Below are 19,082 nucleotides of genomic sequence, written 5' to 3' on the forward strand. Positions count from 1 at the left end.
CATGTGGTTTCTAATGCGAGTTATTTGTGTCTTCTCCCTCTGGCTGCAGGGATGGATTCAGCCAGGATCGATTCAGAAATCACCGAATTTTGCTTCCAAAAGCAGATTTCTTCACAGGTTCACAAATAGGCACGGGAAACTGGTGCCTAGAACCTTAAACGGGATCCAAAACTCTGCAGACTGCTCTTTCTCTGCTTTTTTTGTGCTTTGGCAGTGGAACTTTCACTATCTGTCTCTGCTTACCTGCCCCCAAACCGGAAGTCCCCTCAAAATCTATCTTGAAGTACAATGCTGTCTATGATATGATAATATTCATATGACTACAAGGAAGACTGGATTCCTGGTTTGGTGCTGTAAGATAAGCACTAGGCTGTTAACTGCAAGGTTGGCAGGTCAAATCCACCACCTGTTCCTCAGAAAACTTAGACAGGGTTGCTATGAGTCAGAATCAACTTGACAGCACTTAACAACAACAAGGGAGACCAGTAAATATCACTATTGTTCAGATTTATGCAACAACCACTAAAGCCAGTGATGATGAAACTAAAGAATTCTACCAAATTCTTCAGTCAGAAAATGCTCAAATGTACAATCAATATTCATTGACAATTACTGGCGAAAGGTGGAAACAAAAAGGAAGGAACAGTAGTTGGAAAATGTTGCCTTAGTAATAGAAATGATGCTAGGCATCAAATAATAAGACTTTTGAAAGGCCAACAACTTATTCATTAAAAATACCCCTTTTAAATAACATAGAAAGATGATAAAAACCTCACCAGATAGAATCAACCTGACTGCATTTTTTGGAAGGGACAATGGAGAACTGACGATGTAACAGATCAATTGTTTATATGCAAGTTTAGGCTGAAGCTGAAGAAAATTTAAACAGGGACATGAAATCCAATATAGGACCTTGAATTTAGAGACATCTCAAGAACAGATTTGATGCATTAGACACTAACAACCTATGATATACAAATGAAACAGCTTTACTTGTTAGAAGTGCAGAAGACATAAAATGTTGATGAAGATCAAAGACTACATCCTTCAGTATGGGTTCCACCTCAATGTAAAGAAAATGAAAATACTCACTACTGGACCAATAAATGACATCACCACAAAAAGAGAAAAGATTGAAGTTGTCAAAGGCTTCATTTTGCTTGAACTCACAATCAGCACTCATCAAAGGAGCAGTCAAGGAATCAAATGGCATAGTGCATGACTAGGCAAATCTGCTTCAAAAGAACTCTTTAAAGTGTTAAAATTTCTAGATACTACTTTGAGGGCTAAGGTGTGCCTATCCCAAGTCAAGGTATTTTCAATAGCCTCACATGCATCCAAAAAGTTGAAAGTGAATGTTGGGTATCAAGCCCAGAAGGGAAAAGCCCTCTTAGTACCTAGGTGAGGAAAGACATTATTTTATTACAGAAAGAGAATAAAGGAGATGGTTTTCTGACAAGGGAATTTGCCTACAAAGGGTGAAATACAGTAGTGTCCAGTGGCAACTGGCTGGATCATGAAGTTGTGCTTTGTGGGAAATTGTTGTTGTTAAGTGCCGTCAAGTTGGTTCTGACCCATAGTGATCCTGTATAGAGTTTCCAAGGAGCGACTGGTGAGCTTGAACCGCCAACCTTGTGGTTCAAACTGACTTTGCAGTAGAGTGCATTAACCCACAGTGCCACATCAGAAGTCCAAAATAACAACTATTATGAGGCTAACACAGGCCCTTGACATTTTTTCATTCTCTTATGCATAGGGTTACCATGAGTTGGGACCAAGTCAAGGGAACCTAACAACAACCTCAACATTTGTTTTTTTAAATATGTGCCGCTTGTTTTGTTTTGCTACTCAGTCATGTCACATCCTCACAGTTGTTATAATTAAACCTACTATTGTTGCCACTGTGTGAATCTATATCTTTGGAGCTCTTCATCTTCTACACTGACCCTCCACTTTACCAAGCATGATGTCCTTCTCCCAGGACTGGTCCCAACTGACAGCACATCAAATTATGAAAGATAAACTCTCACCATCCTTGCTTCTAATGAGCATTCTGGTTGTACTTCTTCCAAGACAGGTTTGTTTTTCTGTCAGTCCATTGGTACTTTCATTATTTTTTGCCAACAGTGTAATGAAAATGAATTGACTCTTTTTCCAATTTTCCTTATTTCACATGTATATGAGGTGATTGAAAATATAATCGCTTGGATCAGGTACACCTTAGTCCTCAAATTGACATCTTAGCTCTTTTAACACTTTAAAGAGGTCTTGTGTAGCAGATTTGCCTAATGCAAAAATACATCATTTGAGTGCCTGAGCTAAGGCTGACCACATTAAATAGACTTAAGTGAACCCGGTTGGAGACCGGATGGCCAGCAGTATGGCAAGACCCGGGGACTCCTGGGTCCAGAGGAAGTGATGTGGCGACAGAGGACTGGAGCAGAGAGTGAAGCATCCAGGTGATATGCAGTGAGGGGAGATACACAAGAACACTCATACTTGCAGATAGTACCCACTTGACCTGGCTTCAATGGCTGGATGATCAGAACTCGACTAGAAGAAGAAAGAAGACGGGGAAGAAAAAAAAGAGTAATCTGCTACAATTTGATGAACTTTACCTATACTTATGGATGTTGTTGTTTTGTGTACCATGAAGTTGTTTCCGACCCATAGCGACCCTGTATAAGGTTTCTGAGGAGCGACTGGTGAGCTTGAACTGCCATCCCTGCAGTTCAAATGGCTTTGCAGTCTGGGGCATTAGCCCACAGCGCCACACCAGGAACCCACTTATTGATGTAGTAGCTCAAAAAAGGGAACAAATCGTTACAGTGAGGATCACTCCAACTCCCTCAGTATACAGGGATGGGCAACTTAGACATTCCTGCTCAAAATGGGGCAGCCTATAAAGGCAAGAAGTGGCTGGCTTACAAGCTTTCAAGAAGGAGCCTAGTTCCAGACGGGGCAGGGGAAGGTAGAATCACCACTGAATGATTTCCAATCTGTTGGGACCGGGGTGGTAAAAGGAAATAGGGATAAGAATCTTGTGGTACAATAGTGAATAATTGCCATCAGGACTGACTGTGAGGGTAGGAAATATAGAAGTAGATGTTTTTTGACAAAAGGAGGAGAGTGATTGATTTTGCAACCCAGGACCAGAGGTCCCTGGGACCATCAAGTGAGAAGAAAAGACAGTGGAACCCTATCCAGAGAGGCAGTAATGCCAGGGATGGAGACAGAGATGATGACATGGACAGATGGAGTGGCTGGGGACACTGGACTCAGGGAAGGAGAAGGGCTGTGTGCTGGCGGCTGGGGCACAGGCTTGTGTGGTGTACCCTTTGTTTATTTGATGATGCATGGAGGAGATTGTAATCATTACAATGAAAGGAAATACCATAGGATGAGTGTAAAACTGATGTTGTTCCATGTAAACCTCACAATAAAAACTTTAAAAGAAATCATTTGATTTCTTGACTTCTGCTTCCTTAAGCATTAACTATGTATCCAGCTAAAATGAAGTATTTGACAACTTCAATCTTTTCTCTTTTTTATTATGATGATATTCATTGGGCCAGTTGTAAGTATTTTTGTTTTCCTCGCACTGCATTCCAATACATACTGATGACTTTCCTTTGATTTTCATCAGTATTTCCAGTCCTCTTTGCTTCCAGCAAGTAAGCTTTTGTCATCTGCAAATCGCAGGTTAATTATTGTTCTTCCAATTTTAATGTCACGTTCTTCTGCATGTCGCTCAGCTTCTCCAATTATTTACTTAGCATACAGATTGAATGAATACCGAATAGGTATTCAACCTATATGTCATATATATTGAAGTCTATTCCTGAACTTTTCATTCTTTACTATTGTTGCCAGACCAAAATGAGGGCTTGCTGCCTATCACTGTATTCAGTCACAGAGATGGGGGTGGGGGGTGGGGAGCGGAGATCCAATCCAAGCTTTATTAACAGAAAGCCAGCAGCAGTCTGTAGGATTGAGAGAATACTTTCTCAAGGCCATCCTGTCCATTATGAAGAGTGGGCACATTTTATAGGGTAAGTTACATTTGGATGTTCATTTAATCTATTTTAACATCAAGATAGCATTTTTTGGAAAAAAGAGACAATAAAGCAATAAACTTCTTCAAACATTCTACCATTATGGAAAAAGAAATAATCAGGCAATAATCCTCAAACATTCCACCGTTTAAGATCCAAACTGCTTATTTCCTTAGACAACTATCTGGGTGGACTTAAACACATCCTGTTCTCTTTTTAGAACCATGAGGTCATCTCAGTTAATTTTTAAACTAACTTCCTCATTTGCAGGGTCTTCATTTATCAGATCTAATGACTAAACTGACTGCATTTTATTTAGGTCAGTAGACCCATGCTATCACTACTAGTCCATATAATCCTGACTGTAGGAGCTCTGGTAACACTGTAGTTATGAATTTGACTGCAAACCTCAAAGGAGGCAGTTTTAAACTACCAGCTATTCTGTGGTTAGACTTTCTGTTTCCGTAGAGATTTATAGACTCAGAAACCCTATTTAGGGTCACTATGAGTCCAACTGACTCCACGGCAATGCAGGATAAGCACTAGACTACTAACCATAGAGCTGTGGTTCAAACCCATCAGCCACTCCTTGGAAACCCAGTACAGAATCAGTATGAGTTGGAACTGACTTAATGGCACTTAACAATAGCAACTTCAGTCTACACGCTTATCCTTATGTCATTCCCACACCCAAAAGTCTTATCCCATTCCGCTCTCAGCTCTAAAGCCAAAAGCCCATCTTCTGGACCATCAAAATCAAGTCAGACTTTGAGTGTGTTCTATCTGGATTAAAACCTATGAAACCTAGAATACAAGTTACCTTCTTCCAAAGTACACTGGTGAAACAAGCACAGGGTAGGTAGACATTTCCATGACAAATGAGATAAATCATGAATACCAAGTCAATCCAGAAACTAGTAGAGTAAATGGCATTAACTTTCTCTCAGTGTTTGAAAACCACTCTCTGTTCTCCAATACCATGTGGGTGATGCTTCCGCTCTTCCCAGATTGTAGGTGTTGGCTATGCTCTAAACACGCTGTGCAGCAGCCCCTCAGTGCTGGGAGCCAGCTCCACCTTCCAGGCATCCCTGGACCATTACTCGGCTTCCTCAGCTTTGGATGACCCCGTTCTCCTAGTCCATCTGAGTGGTGGTCTTATATTCCCTTGGTCCCTGTTGTTTTCATTTTCCTGGTCCTTTTCTTGGAGGACAATGTGTGTTTCTTCATTGGCCATCTCTTACCTGTAAGATATTCCAGGAGGCAGGTGGAAATTGTTAGACAGATCTATAACCAATGTCTTAAATCTTTCAACAAAAGTTTAGGAGGCTAGAAATCTAAATTTAGGGTTGAGATTATGGACTGGCTCTGTCTACTCTGGGTGAAAAATCCTTCTCTCTCCTGTAACTTTATTTTTCAGCATTTCATGGAGACCTTCAAGTGGAAACTGTTTCCCCCATTTGTTCTTCTCTTCTGTGTCTAACCTTTTTTTTTATATCTCAAAAGTATTTAAGACACACCCTATATGGCCTCACTAACATAACAAATAATATAAAATGGGTAGTAATATTGTCATTTTACAGATTAAAACGAGTATTAGAGATACTCTTAGAGATGATTCCCACTCTTTAAGAACAAGAATGACCAGTAATGGTTTGTACTATGTGTACCCTAGTTATTTCTCATGTACAGTAATGTAGCAGAATGGACCTATAAAAAAGCACTGACCTACCCCTGCCCAAAAAAATAAATGATACCCATCACTGTGTGCTTTTAAACCCATGATTTCTCTAGGGTTTCAATATAACAAGATTGCAGAGTTTATTTCTCTGATGTTATTGCTAAAGTAATTGTTCCTTGCAGTGAGATGACAATCTACCAAGAAATGTGAATTTGTCTTCTAGGTAAATGCTGTTGTTGTTGTTAAGTACCATGGAGTTGGTTCCGACTCATAGTGACCCTGCACAGGGTTTCCGAGGCTGTAAAACTTTATGGGAGCAGAGAGCCTCATTTTTTTCCGGCGGAACTGATGGTAGTTTCGAACTGCTGACCTTGAGGTTAGCAGCCCAATTCATAACCACTACACTACCAGAGTTGTTGTTGTTGTAATGTGCCGTGGAGTCGGTTCCGACTCATAGCGACCCTGTACGGGATTTCCGAGGCTGTAAATCTTTACGGGAGCAGAGAGCCTCATCTTTCTCCCGCGGAACAGCTGGTAGTTTCAAACTGCTGACCATGACGTTTGCAGCCCGATTCGTAACCACTACGCTACCAGAGTTCCTTTAGAGTTGTTGTTAAGTGCTGTCAATTTGGTTCCAACTCATAGAGATCCTGTATAGGATATCCAAGAGTGGTTGTTGAGTTTGAACTGCCAACCTTGCAGTTAGGAGTTCAGTGCTTATCCTAAGATTAATCTATACCATGTCAAAGAGGAGAACGGTTCAATACAGACCATATTGTTGAAGAAATATCGAAAATAACAGGTAGAATTTTTGGAGTAATGTGAACTTTAGCTTTAATTAAATTACATTATTCAAGAAATGGTCAAAGCTTTGGGGGTATCCTTTTTCTCAAAAACTTCCATTGTCTAATTTAAAAAAAACCAAACTGTAACAATATATAACAAAGCAGACACTATCAAAACACAATGTATATACATATATGTATAGGTGTGTATATCAACTGGCATGCATTCATGCATGTAAATATATATGTATTTAATGATTAAGAGTTTGCCAATTACAAATGCTTTAGTATATCACTTTAATTTTATCTTGTTGATCTTAACAATTTAATATTCTGTGAAGCTGGGAGGTTTTTTACATGTAAATATCTATGATTTGTTCAATAGAATTTTGAGTTGATTATTGTCTAATTGTATAATTAGTCTAATTATAACTAATTACATAATTGATGTAAATATGTTCAGTCTTATAATTAGATGGTCTAATTACAATACACAAGATGATGTCACAAACATCTTTACAAAAGTTTTGGAAAAATAGCAAGTGTGTATGGAATTTGCAAAGTTTGTTGACACATTTCTCAAATGATTAAAAACTATTTGAGATCCGTATGTTTAAACTTTTCAAACTTTATTTTAAATTTACTTTTTTTGGTGAAAATGTATACAGCAATACATACCTATTCACCAATTTCTCTATATAAATTTTCATGGCATTAATTGAGTTCTTCAACTACAACTTTTGAAAAAATGTAAAGGGAAGGTGTTCTGTATATTATTCAGTGGTCTTTCACAATGTTAACATTTTTCTAGTGATATAAGAATGCCCATAGTAAAACAGTATTTCTGGTTTGTTTTAAAAATAAAATCAAATGGTCTTTTAATATTTGTTTTAGTTACTTATGTGATCACCAGATACCAGTTAAAAAAATAAAACCTTCCAATTCACATTCATTTTTTTTTAAAGTCTGGTGGCACTGTGGGATAATTCACTGGAATACAAGTTGGTTTGAACCACAAAATTGGCAATTCAAACTCACCAGTTGCCCCTCAGAAATCCAATACAGAGTAATTATGAGTCAGAACCAACTGGACAGTACTTACCAGCAACAACAATGACTGTAGCAAACTTATTAAATGAATGCAATATATGCTAGTGTACATCTATTACTACTGATTGAGTGGAAAGTGGGAAAAGCATAATTACTCCTTTTAGACATATTATATGTTTATGAATTCATATCAGCCTCAGAAACATAGACTAATTTCATTCTGGAAGTATTATCTATAAAATTTACATGTTTAATGATGTACTATTTATAAATGATTTGCTATATTCCTTTGTTTTTGTCATTCAACAATTTAGTGAAACAAAAATTCTGTTTGAACTTTTGGTTAACAACGTATGAAAGAACATAAAGAATGAATACAAGAGTGAGTCAAAAAATTATAGAAACATTTATTAAGCAAAAATATCAAAATGTTAACCTATTGTTTTTTGACATATCATTTATTTAGGTCTATACATTTCTCATGATAATAGTTCCATCTGATTATTGGATAAGCACTGGACTGGTAATTACAAGGTGACCAGTTAAAACCCACCGGCCACTCTTGGAAACCCCATTCAGGGTCATTATGAGTCAGAACCAACTCGATGGCACACAGCAACCCTTCTCCAAAGAATTCTGCACTCTTTGTTTTACAACAAACCAAATAGCAGTTTTGGCATCCTTGAGGAGTTAAAATTGTGTACTTTTAAATGTTCTGTGAGTTTTGGGAACTCAAAGAGGGGGATGATCAGGGCTGCAGCATGGATGGAGTAATATTTCCCAAAGAAGTTTTCATAGAATAGCCCTGCTATCCTTTAACAATAAGCAGATGCATTGTTATAACAGGAAAATAAAACATTCTCTGCACAACTATCCTATTTTTTTTTCCTCACTAATATAGTTTTAAATACTCTTAAAATGACTTTCTTGAGTCCCCATTATCTCCTTTATCCTCAGAAAAAAATCTGTCAAGATTGTTGTTGTTAAGTGCCATCTAGTTAGTTCTGGACCATAAGAGACCCTGTATAGGGTTTCCAAGGAGCAGTTGGTGGGTTTGAACCACCAATCTTGTAGTTTTTGTTGTTGTTAAGTGCCGTCGAGTCAGTTCCGACCCATAGCGACCCTGTACAGGGTTTTCGAGGGTGTAAATCTTTACGGGAGTAGAAAGCCTCATCTTTCTCCCGCAGAGCAGCTTGTAGTTTCGAACCGCTGACCTTAAGGTTCACAGCCCGATTCGTAACCACTACGCTACCCAGTGTTTATTCTAGTGTAATCCCAAAAAACAGTTCTCATAATCTGAACTGACTTATCTGACTTGAATTGAATTACCTCAGAAGATCCCCTTGGAAGCCCGTGTTTTGATTGGACCTCTTTTTGAAAGAGCTCTAATAAGTGTAAGACAATTATGTTACTGAGTGAACTTTTGTAGAAATCCACTGATAACAGAGAAATGTTTGTACACGTTTTGTTTGAAATAAACGCATACATGTATGAACTGGAACACTACTAATGATAACTTTTTGATTTACCCTCATCTATCTCATTATCTTAGAAAAAATTTTAAGAAAAACATAACATTATCATTCATTATCAAACATAATATGCTTTAAATGAACTGAATTTTCTAACAGTATAAAATAAGAATTCATATAATCTGTCATATAATCCTTATAATTCTAGTTTACCTTCCAAATTTTAGAGGTTACTTTCTCCCAGATAGTAATTCTTGTTCCAGACAACAAGAAAAATAGTTCATCTTGAAAGATTTAACAGTCTAATCTAAATTGATCCATCTCCCTCTTTGACATGGTATAGATTAATTTTACAGATTAACCTAGAAGACAAAGTCGTATGGGTTTTATAGGTTCACACTTTTTAGTAAATTGTTGTCTGTCTGCAAGCAGTAAACGTCATAACAGTAATACCAGGGAATGCCTGCCCACCATAGAGTACCCTGATCAACATTGCAACCCTGTGCTCATTGGCCAGCTGAACCATAAGGAAATCACGGATCTAAAACTTGTAGCAAAGGTTTTATCTTTTGGGGTTGGGGGGGTTGGGGGGGTCAGACTTTCTCCTTAGCCCATTTGCTTCTCTGTTGTGCAAAAAAAACCAAACAGACAACAACAAAAACTCAGCTAGGTTGTGCAATGAACACAACCCATGCGTTTAAAGGATCATACTTGTGATAAGTACGGAACCGTTAACCTTAAGATTGGCAGTTCAAACCCTCCTAGGAAACCCTATACATGGTCGCTATGAATTGGAACTGACTTGAGACACTTAATAACAGCAACAATTGGATTGATTTTAAAGCGTTATTATAATTTCAAAGGGTATCTTAACACTTTGAAAACTAACATCAATAGCAGTTTTGGCATTACAAACTTTATATATATATCTGTACATCTATGTTGTGAAGTTGATTTCAACTCATAACAATCCTGTATAGAGTTTCCAAGGAGTGGCTGGTGAGTTCAAATCACTGAACTTGAAATTCAAACCAACTTTGCAGTCAGTTTAATACTTGTCCTACAGTGCCACACAAGGACTCCAGATGTGTATATTTGTTGTTGTTGTGTGCCGTGGAGTCGGTTCCAACTCATAGCGACCCTGTACAGGGTTTCCGAGGCTATAAATCTTTACAGGAGCAGAACGCCTCATCTTTCTTCTGCAGAACCGCTGGTAGTTTCGAACTGCTGACCTTGAGGTTCGCAGCCTGATTCGTAACCACTATGCTACCAGAGCACCAGATGTGTATATATAGATGTATATATGGAGACTTGGTTTGGAGGACAAGGTAAGCACATAACCAATGGCTATGAAAGGCGCCCTACTAGGAACTGTGGGAAATATAAGAGGGCTTTGACTTTAGAAGCCTTGCAATTCAAGAAAGAGAATAAGGTAAAACATTAAATGATAGCTTGTAGTTGGTAAAATGGAGAGTCAGCTAAAAAGAGGAAGACCTTCAACAATGTGCAGTGACAAAGTGGTAGCAACAAGGGGCTCAAACATAACAATAATTGTGAGGATGGCACAGGACTGGGCCGTATTTTGTTCCATTTTGTATAAAGTCACTACGAGTCAAAATCAATCAACAGCACCTAGTAACAACGACATAGTCAAACAATTAATAGTTAGAAGTAAATCTCATAATGCAAAGGTACAATAGTTCTTCCCAGGAAAATGTTTACTTTTAGTGTAGAAGTTTAGAAAAAGCTTCTCAGAAGTAGAGAGTTTTTGAGCTTCATATCAGTCAAATAAGAGCAGAAGATGATTCCTATTGATTTTTGGGAACTGTTCTCTTTAAATTTCATTTATTCTATGCTTGAGAATAACATAAAAAAACATATATCAATTCAACAGTTTCTACACATACAATTTACAGAGATTATATTCTTTAAATTGTACAACCATTCTCACCCTTCTTCCTCATTACTACAAACTAAGATTCCTATCTAACCAAATTTCTGTTATTAATTTGACCCCTATGTTAGTGGTCATTGTATACCACCGAGTTGATTCTGAGAGTTGGTTCTGACTCACAGTGACCCTGTATTGGGTTTCTGAGGCTGTAAATCTTTAAGGGAGCAGAAAAACCACATCGTTTTCCTGTAGAACAAATAAATTCAAACTACTGACCTTGGCTAGCAGCCTACCTCAGAACCCACTAAACAACCAGGGATGCTTTATGATTCCTGTACATAGTTCGTAAAAGAGCATAGTTCTCAAGGGAGACCTGTTTTATTCATTAAGCCAAATTACTGTTTAGTTTTCGGATGACTTTGGGAATATTTTTGGCTTAAGCTTTAAAGACTTTCTCAGGGCAAATATTTCAGGGCCTCATCTACCCAACATGGTTCCAGAGTCTACATAGTCTGTGAGAATTTGAAATTCTATTTGCATTTTTCCCATTTTTTTTTTTTAAATCAGACTTCTTCTATGGAATCTTTCATCAAAATGTTCAGTAAAAGTAGCTGGGTGTCTCATGGAAAAAATTCATAGAAGGCAATTAGTCACACATTTCATACCTTACTTCTATTCCTACTTCTGTTCTTGGCTCTCTGTCTTTCTCTGTTGCTCCTTATGAATAGAAACCAATTGTTTTTCCATGGATGGGTACTTGTAAGCTTTTGAAACTCCAGGTAGTATGTACTAGGAAGCAGAACAGAAACACTAGGCACATTATTAAGTCAATTTACTGGGATGTTACATGAACCCATAATCCTAAACCTCCAAACCACATGAGAGAGGAATGTTTTCTTTAAGAAAGGCACAGAATTGGAAATCATAAACCTTCACCTCAATATAGTGGTGAAAGTAATTTGATGAAAATAAAAAGAGTTTTGTGAGGAGGTAGTAGTTTTATAATGCTTGGAGTTCATAACAGCTTATAACGTATGGAGTTTCAAAAGACAAACTAAAGATATTTGAAATAGTCTTTAGGCAAGAGAAGGTTATTTAGGGTTTTCTAGCTTGGTGTAGAACTGTGGAATAATGCACAGGACTGCAAGGTCAGTTTGAACTGTAAGGTCAGTGCTTCAAACTCACCAGTTGCTCCTCAGAAACCCTATACAGGGTGGCTATGAGTTGGAATCGATTCAATGACACTTAACAACAACAGCAAAGCTTAGCTATAACATGAGGAAGGTGACAGCATATAGAACAACTAAGATGAAAAGAGCTGCAGTTCTCTATAGTACATTGTTGTTGTTGTTGTTTTTAAGTGCCGTGGAGTCGGTTCCGACTCATTCATCCTTCAACATTTCATGAATGGTTTTCTTTTCATTTTCCAATCCAATAGACTACAGATTTGTTTTATGCCCTCATCAAGCATTGATTTAGCAAACAATGCTTGCGTGCTTTTTTTCAACGCTTGATGAGGGCATAAAACAAATCTGTAGTCTATTGGATTGGAAATTGAAAAGAAAACCATTCATGAAATGTTGAAGGATGAATCAAAAGTGTTTGGTGTCACTAAATGAAAGGTGAAAATGGTGATGATGTCAATGACAACATGATGACACAAGTTCTGAATCTGACGTATAAGGAGGAGGATGGCAGCTAGCATTAAAAAGTAGCACAGTCTCAGAAGAGGACAGTGGTGTGAGGTCGTAAAGTCAGTAATGGTGAGGGATGGTGCATTCATTGAGTTTGTTATGATACTGTATGACTTACAGATGAAAATGCCCACCAGACAGTTTTCAAAGAACAAGAGATAAGGGTTGAGGTCAGAGATCGAGATAGAGATACAGGGAGGCCTGACCCAGAAAAGCCAAGAGGGAGTCAGGAGGCACTATGAATAATTTGGTAACAGAAGTTGTTGTTTTTAAGTTCTGTCAAGTCAGTTCTGACTCCTAGTCAACCCTGTGTAGTATTATTGAGGAGTGGCTGATGGATCTGAAACATCAACTTTGCAGTTAGCAATCCATTGCTTGTACCACAACAGGACTCTGGGAGAGACAACTCTAATTTGTTTGATGCCAAAGTATGAAGTGTTTGTATTGTTGTTATTTTATGTTTTGTTAGTGAGGGGGATGGGTGATACAGGGAAAGAAAGATCAGTAAATGAAGAAAAAAAAATTGTGACTAAAGAGAATTGGAAAAATAGGCTATATTGTCTTAAGAGATGAGGAGGCAAACAGATTCAAGTGCAAGGCAGTAATCACTAATGAACATTACCACTAAAAGCACAAGACAATTAGGAAAAGCTAGATCCAATTGACAGTTTTTGCAAGTGTGATTTTTTTTCGCCTTGAGATTTGCTAGTTGTCTATGGTGTTGGTGTCAAGTGCTATCAAATCAGTTCTGAGTGATTGTAACCCTGTATAGGGTTTCCAAGTAGCAGCTGGTAGGTTTGAATTGAGACCTCTCAGTTAGCATTCTAGTACTTATCCTACTGTATAATGGCACTATACATAGATACTAGTTGAAACTATGATAATGGATTAATTTCCAAAAGGAATATAGTAGTGAAAAAATGCAGGCAAATATACACAGAAAATACAAATTAAGTTTAAAAATGAAGTGAGTAATTATTATAATTGCAATACATTATTGATACATGACGTTTTGTCAAAGTAGCAAAATTAATTTAAAATGTTGAATAACCAGAGAAATAGAGAGAAAAAAGAAAGACCCACTATTTGTAGAAAATGAACATCATTGAAGACATTTTTAGGTTTTAGAGAATTTTTAAGAATGGCATCAAGAAATAACAATATAATCAACAATATAATTAACAATATAATCAACTGAGAATAAAAAGACTTTGCAACTAAATATACATTTAAATGACTTTCATCTTTGGCATATATTTAAGTGTGATTATCACTGTATTCTTTCTTTTAAATTGCTTGCTATGTGTAATAAACTTTTTTAAAAAATTAGAGGTGATTTTCTTTCAGGAGTAATTATATACATTATGCACATACACACATGGAAACAAATGGAACCAAAACCATAATAGCATTTTCCCAAGGACATTTTGAAGCCCTCTTACATATATATATATATATACATACACATACACACATACATAGTTGCTCATGGTTGTTGTTAAGTACCATTGAGTTGGCTTCAACCCATAGCAACCCTATGTACAACAGAATGCAACACTGCCCAGTCCTACACCGTCACCACAGTAGCTGCTACGCTTTAGCCACTGTGCCAATCCATCTCGTTGGGTTCTATTATATACATATATTGCATCTAGTTAATGTGTATATTGGAGTCCCTAAGTGATGCAAACAATGAATTTGCAGGGCTACTAACTGAAAGGATGAAGACCCCAGTCCACACAGAGGTCACTTCAAAGAAAGACCTGGCAGTCTTCTTTAGTAAAATCAGGAGTTGAAAACCCTGTGGAGCATATGTCTACTCTGACACACATGAGGTTTCCACAGATTAGAAACTACTTATGGGATTTATTTTCTTTAATCAGTTACTGATATATTACATTCATTTATATTTCTGTCCATGTTCATTTACATTTAATTTCTTATGAATTGTGATTCAGTTTTTACCTGATTCTGATATTTTATCCTCAGTATAAATTTCTCTCAAAAGCAAAAGTATAATCTAGATAAATTATTATTAAAGAAATATAAACTCTTTCTTTTTATTATGTACATAAATTACCTGTTGAGTAATTTTATCTAAGTGTTTTTACTCTCTGATTATATTTTGTGTATGTAATATCTTTTGAGTTCATATAAAGTACCAAACTTCTTGAGAAATAAATATGAATGAAAAAAAGCCCTAGATAAGAAAAGATACATAGTTATGGTAATTGAGAAAAGGATTCATTAAAATTGTCTCCTTTATGGTAGGTTCTGTGTTAGACCCTTGCTCCCTACCCAAGATGAGAACAAACCAGGTATAATCCCTGCCCGCTAGATAATTATTAGCAAATAGAAGCTCCTTGTAGAAAATAAATCATTAACAAAATAAATGTAATTATTAAGCTGGTATGAAGAAGAATAAGCAGGTCTCAAAATGGGATTTGCCCTGCTTCAGAAAATGAGGAGAGACTTGTTTACACAAGTGAGACATATAGGGAACCGAAGAAGGAGATAGGCTTGCCTGTTGTTAAGTGCCATCAAATAGGTTCAGACTCATAGTGATCTGGTCGACTTTTTATTGTTGTTGTGTGCCATGGATTCAGCTTAAAGTCATAGCGATCCTGTATATGTCATCTGAGGAGCCGCTCCAATGTTATCCTTCAGTGCCACACCAGGACTCTAGAGTATTGATTTGTTGTTGTTGTTAAGGTCTGTCTAGTCACTTCTGATTTATAGCCCCCTCGATGGAGCATATAGAAATGAAGACAGGCACTTGCATAGTGTCTGTGGTAGGAGAACACTTGATGTACATAAAGGCAGCACTTCTCGCAAGCAGATGTTTTCTGGGGAAAAAAGTATTCTTAAAATTGCTGTATCAAATATGAGGCCATTGAGACACTGATCTTACCATCACTATAATTAAGTTATTGAGGAGAGAAACTAGTTAGAGAAGCTGCATTGATAACTTTAGAAGCCAAAGTACACCCAGGGAAACTACTTTGAACTGAGCAGAAATGTTTATTTTGTTGTTGTTGTCATTTATTTGTTTCCTATTTTCACTAAAACTATTTCAATCTCATGGTTTCATGTGGTATTGTCTGGATCAAAAAAGTTTGTGGAAAATCTAGCCTCTTGTCTGATTTGGGTCTCTCTGCAAATTTGCTGGCTTATCTGGAAGACTTAGGCCTTAAATTCCTGCACATAAAATAAGAACAAAATAATATAGAAGAGCTCATAAATGCTTATTTTACTCAGTCTTAGGTCTGCCATTGCTTCGTATGCATAAACTATTTATGTACATAAATTTAATTGTTTGTCAGTAGATTTACTTCATTAACTTTGTTCTACCAATAACGTTCATGAATAGACTTTTCTTTAGAAACCTTTTCTTTCATAACATTTCATGCTGGTCTATAAGGATTGCAAATTTTTGAAAATAACTCCATAATTAGGTACACTGTTATGATATTTGCATAGTAAATTGCATAATTATAATCAGACATAGATTTTTTTTCTCCTTAGGAAACCAGCTGGCAAAGAAAACATTATCAATGATCATTGTAGTTGTTATTGACTGAATTATTTTATCTCTGGGAATATTATAGCATTTCTTTAAAATGCAGTGTTTGGCGGGTTTAGTACGCTTACCTTCAAAAAGTAAAACAATCTGTCATATTCTGATAATAATAGAATGTCTCAATCTATGCATTAAATATAGTTACTTTTGTGTTTTTTTAAAATAACCTTTTCTACATTTTCAGGGTGAAACAAAGATCTTAAAACTAAAGAACCTTCGACCTCAGGACTATGCTAATTATAGCTGCATTGCTTCAGTGAGGAGTGTATGTAATATTCCTGATAAGATGGTGTCATTTAGACTTTCGAATAAAACAGGTATGGAACTATCTATGTAAGTTTTTATGTCCATTATCCAAAATTAATGTTTTAAAAATAGTATTTAGCCTTGTAATAGACCAAATGAGTTATATAGTATATGTAAGAACAAGGCACAGATTTTTTTAACAAAAAAATATCTGGCATAGTGAAAAACACTTGGTAAATGCATACAGTACAATTTAATTGCGTATACCTTATGTAAAATCACAGTTCCTTAAAATATTGTGGTTATAAATGTCACAAGCTAAGCTATATCCTACTCATACAAATTTCTGAGAAATATTCAAGATTCTTCATATAAAAAATCATGATATGTGTTACTAAATGTGTACTGTGATTCCAAAATCAAATAAAAGAACCTTGCTTTTACTCTATTCTAAGTAAAGAAAACTAATTATAATTCCAGGTAGATATTTTAAGAAAGTGTTTTGTAGAAAATGTCAAAATTTTAGCAAGAGACTGTAACATAAACTAAGTCATCTTGTAGATAGTAATAAAGAACTCAGAAAAAGTGAAAACAAATTAAGAAGAAACTGCTAAATGAAAGAATAAAAAAGTAAGTATAGTAGAGAAAGACAGAGAAGAGGGAAAGAAAAATGCATGGGAACAATCTGTCTTTAATATGATTGTGTGTTGTGGTTGTTAAGTGTCGTTGAGCCAGTTCCGACTCACAGTGACCTTGTATAGGATTTCCAAGGAGCAAATGGTGGGTTTGAACTGCTGACCTTGTGGTTCTCACTCCAGTGTTGATCCTTTAGCACCACACTTTGTTAGGAGTCCATAATTATATATTGTCGTTGTTGTTGTTAAGTGCGGTTGAGTCGGTTCCGACCCATAGTGACCCTGAACAGGGTTTCTAAGGCTGTAAATCTTCACCTGCTGATGGAGTACAACTCAAATGGAAGAGAAACACCTGTATACATCCATTAATAATTGGACTATGAAATGTATGAAGTATGAATCTAGGAAAATTAGAAATTGTCAAAAATGAAATGGAACTCTTATACATTGATATCTTAGGCATTAGTAAGCTGAAATGGACTGGTATTGGCCATTTTGAATATGACAATCACATGGTTTACTATGCCTGGAATGACAGATTGAAGAGGAATGGTGTTGCATTCATTGTCAAAAAGAACATATCCAGATCAGCCATGAGGTACAACGCTGTCTGTGATAGGATAATATCCATGCACCTACAGGGAAGACGAGTTAATACCACTGTTATTAAAATTTATTCACCAACCACTTAATCCAGTGAGGATGAAATGGTAGAATTCTACCAACTTTTTCAATCTGAAATTGATCAAACAAAAAATCAAGACGTATTGCTTATTACTGGTGATTGGAATGCAAAGGTTGGGAGCAAAGAGGATGAATTAGTAGTTGGAAAATATGGCCTTGGTGATAAATGATGCTGGAGATCGCATGATAGAATTTTGCAAAACCAATGATTTATTCATTTCAAATACCTGCTTTGGACCGCATAAGAAATGACTATACACATGGACCTCACCAGATGGAATACATAGAAATCCAATTGACTACATCTGCAGAAAGAGATGATGGAAAAGTGCCATATCATCAACCAAAACAAGGCCAGGGGTAGATTGTGGAAAGACCATCAATTGCTCGTATGTAAATTCAAACTAAAGCTGAAGAAAATGAAAACAAGTTCACAAGAGCCAAAATGTGACCTTGAATATATCCCACCTGAATTTAGAGATCATCTGAAGAACAGATTTGATACATTACACATTAAAGACCTAAGACCAGAAGAGTTGTGGGATGACATCAAGAAAATCATACATATAGAAAGCAAAAAGTCATTAAGAATACAGGAAAGAAGGAAAAGATCAAAGTGGATGTCAGAGGAGACACTGAAACTTGCTGTCCAGTGTAGAAATGCTAAAGCAAATGGAAGAAATGAGGAGGTCTAAGAGCTGAACAGAAAATTTCAAGGATCAGCTCTAGAAGATAAAGCCAAATATTACAAAAAAATGCACAAGGATCTGGAGTCAGAAAAACAAAAAGGAAGAACATGCTCAGCATTTCTTTTTTTCTTTTTTCTTTTTTTTTTTTTTACTGGAGAAAAAGCACAAAATTTACTTTAGTTGTAAATTTCCTTGATTCAACACTGGAGCATTCACAGAAGAGGGAAGTCTCTGAGGTTGGCATTGTTTTTTTGTCATTGTTCAAACTTACTAAAATGCAGACAATTGTCACTAGGAAGAAATATGAATCATGGAAGAAGTGAGTAATTTGAACACATAGGTAACAAAGCAGGGGAAATTTGAAAAAATCCACTTGTCTACGTAAATATATAACTCAGATGATTATTTCACAATATGTTTGCATATAAATATAAAGTCAAACAGCAAAAGATATTGAGGATTTTGATCTTAGTGTAGAATTGGTCTTTATACCTAGTACAACAAGCAGTGAGGCAACTTCATCATTAAAAGAAAACCTATTTAGCTTGTCTTTAAAGGCATTATCTTTTTTTTTTTTTTTTAATTTAAGGTTTTTATTGTGGATTGAATGAAAGTTTACA

General features: G+C 36.4%; 1 protein-coding gene across 2 annotated transcripts in view; it reads left to right on the forward strand.

Annotated features, from left to right (window-relative positions):
* The window catches only part of MDGA2 (MAM domain containing glycosylphosphatidylinositol anchor 2), a 1,390,890-nt gene that overhangs the window by 842,602 nt on the left and 529,206 nt on the right, over positions 1 to 19,082 (forward strand). For both annotated transcript variants that reach the window (XM_006873307.1, XM_006873308.1), the window contains one exon: positions 16,393 to 16,525. In XM_006873307.1, the coding sequence (XP_006873369.1) occupies positions 16,393 to 16,525 (133 nt within the window). The remainder of the gene's footprint in view (positions 1 to 16,392; positions 16,526 to 19,082) is intronic.

The sequence above is a fragment of the Chrysochloris asiatica genome, unplaced genomic scaffold (assembly GCF_000296735.1).
Source record: "Chrysochloris asiatica unplaced genomic scaffold, ChrAsi1.0 scaffold00235, whole genome shotgun sequence".
Taxonomy (NCBI): domain Eukaryota; kingdom Metazoa; phylum Chordata; class Mammalia; order Afrosoricida; family Chrysochloridae; genus Chrysochloris; species Chrysochloris asiatica.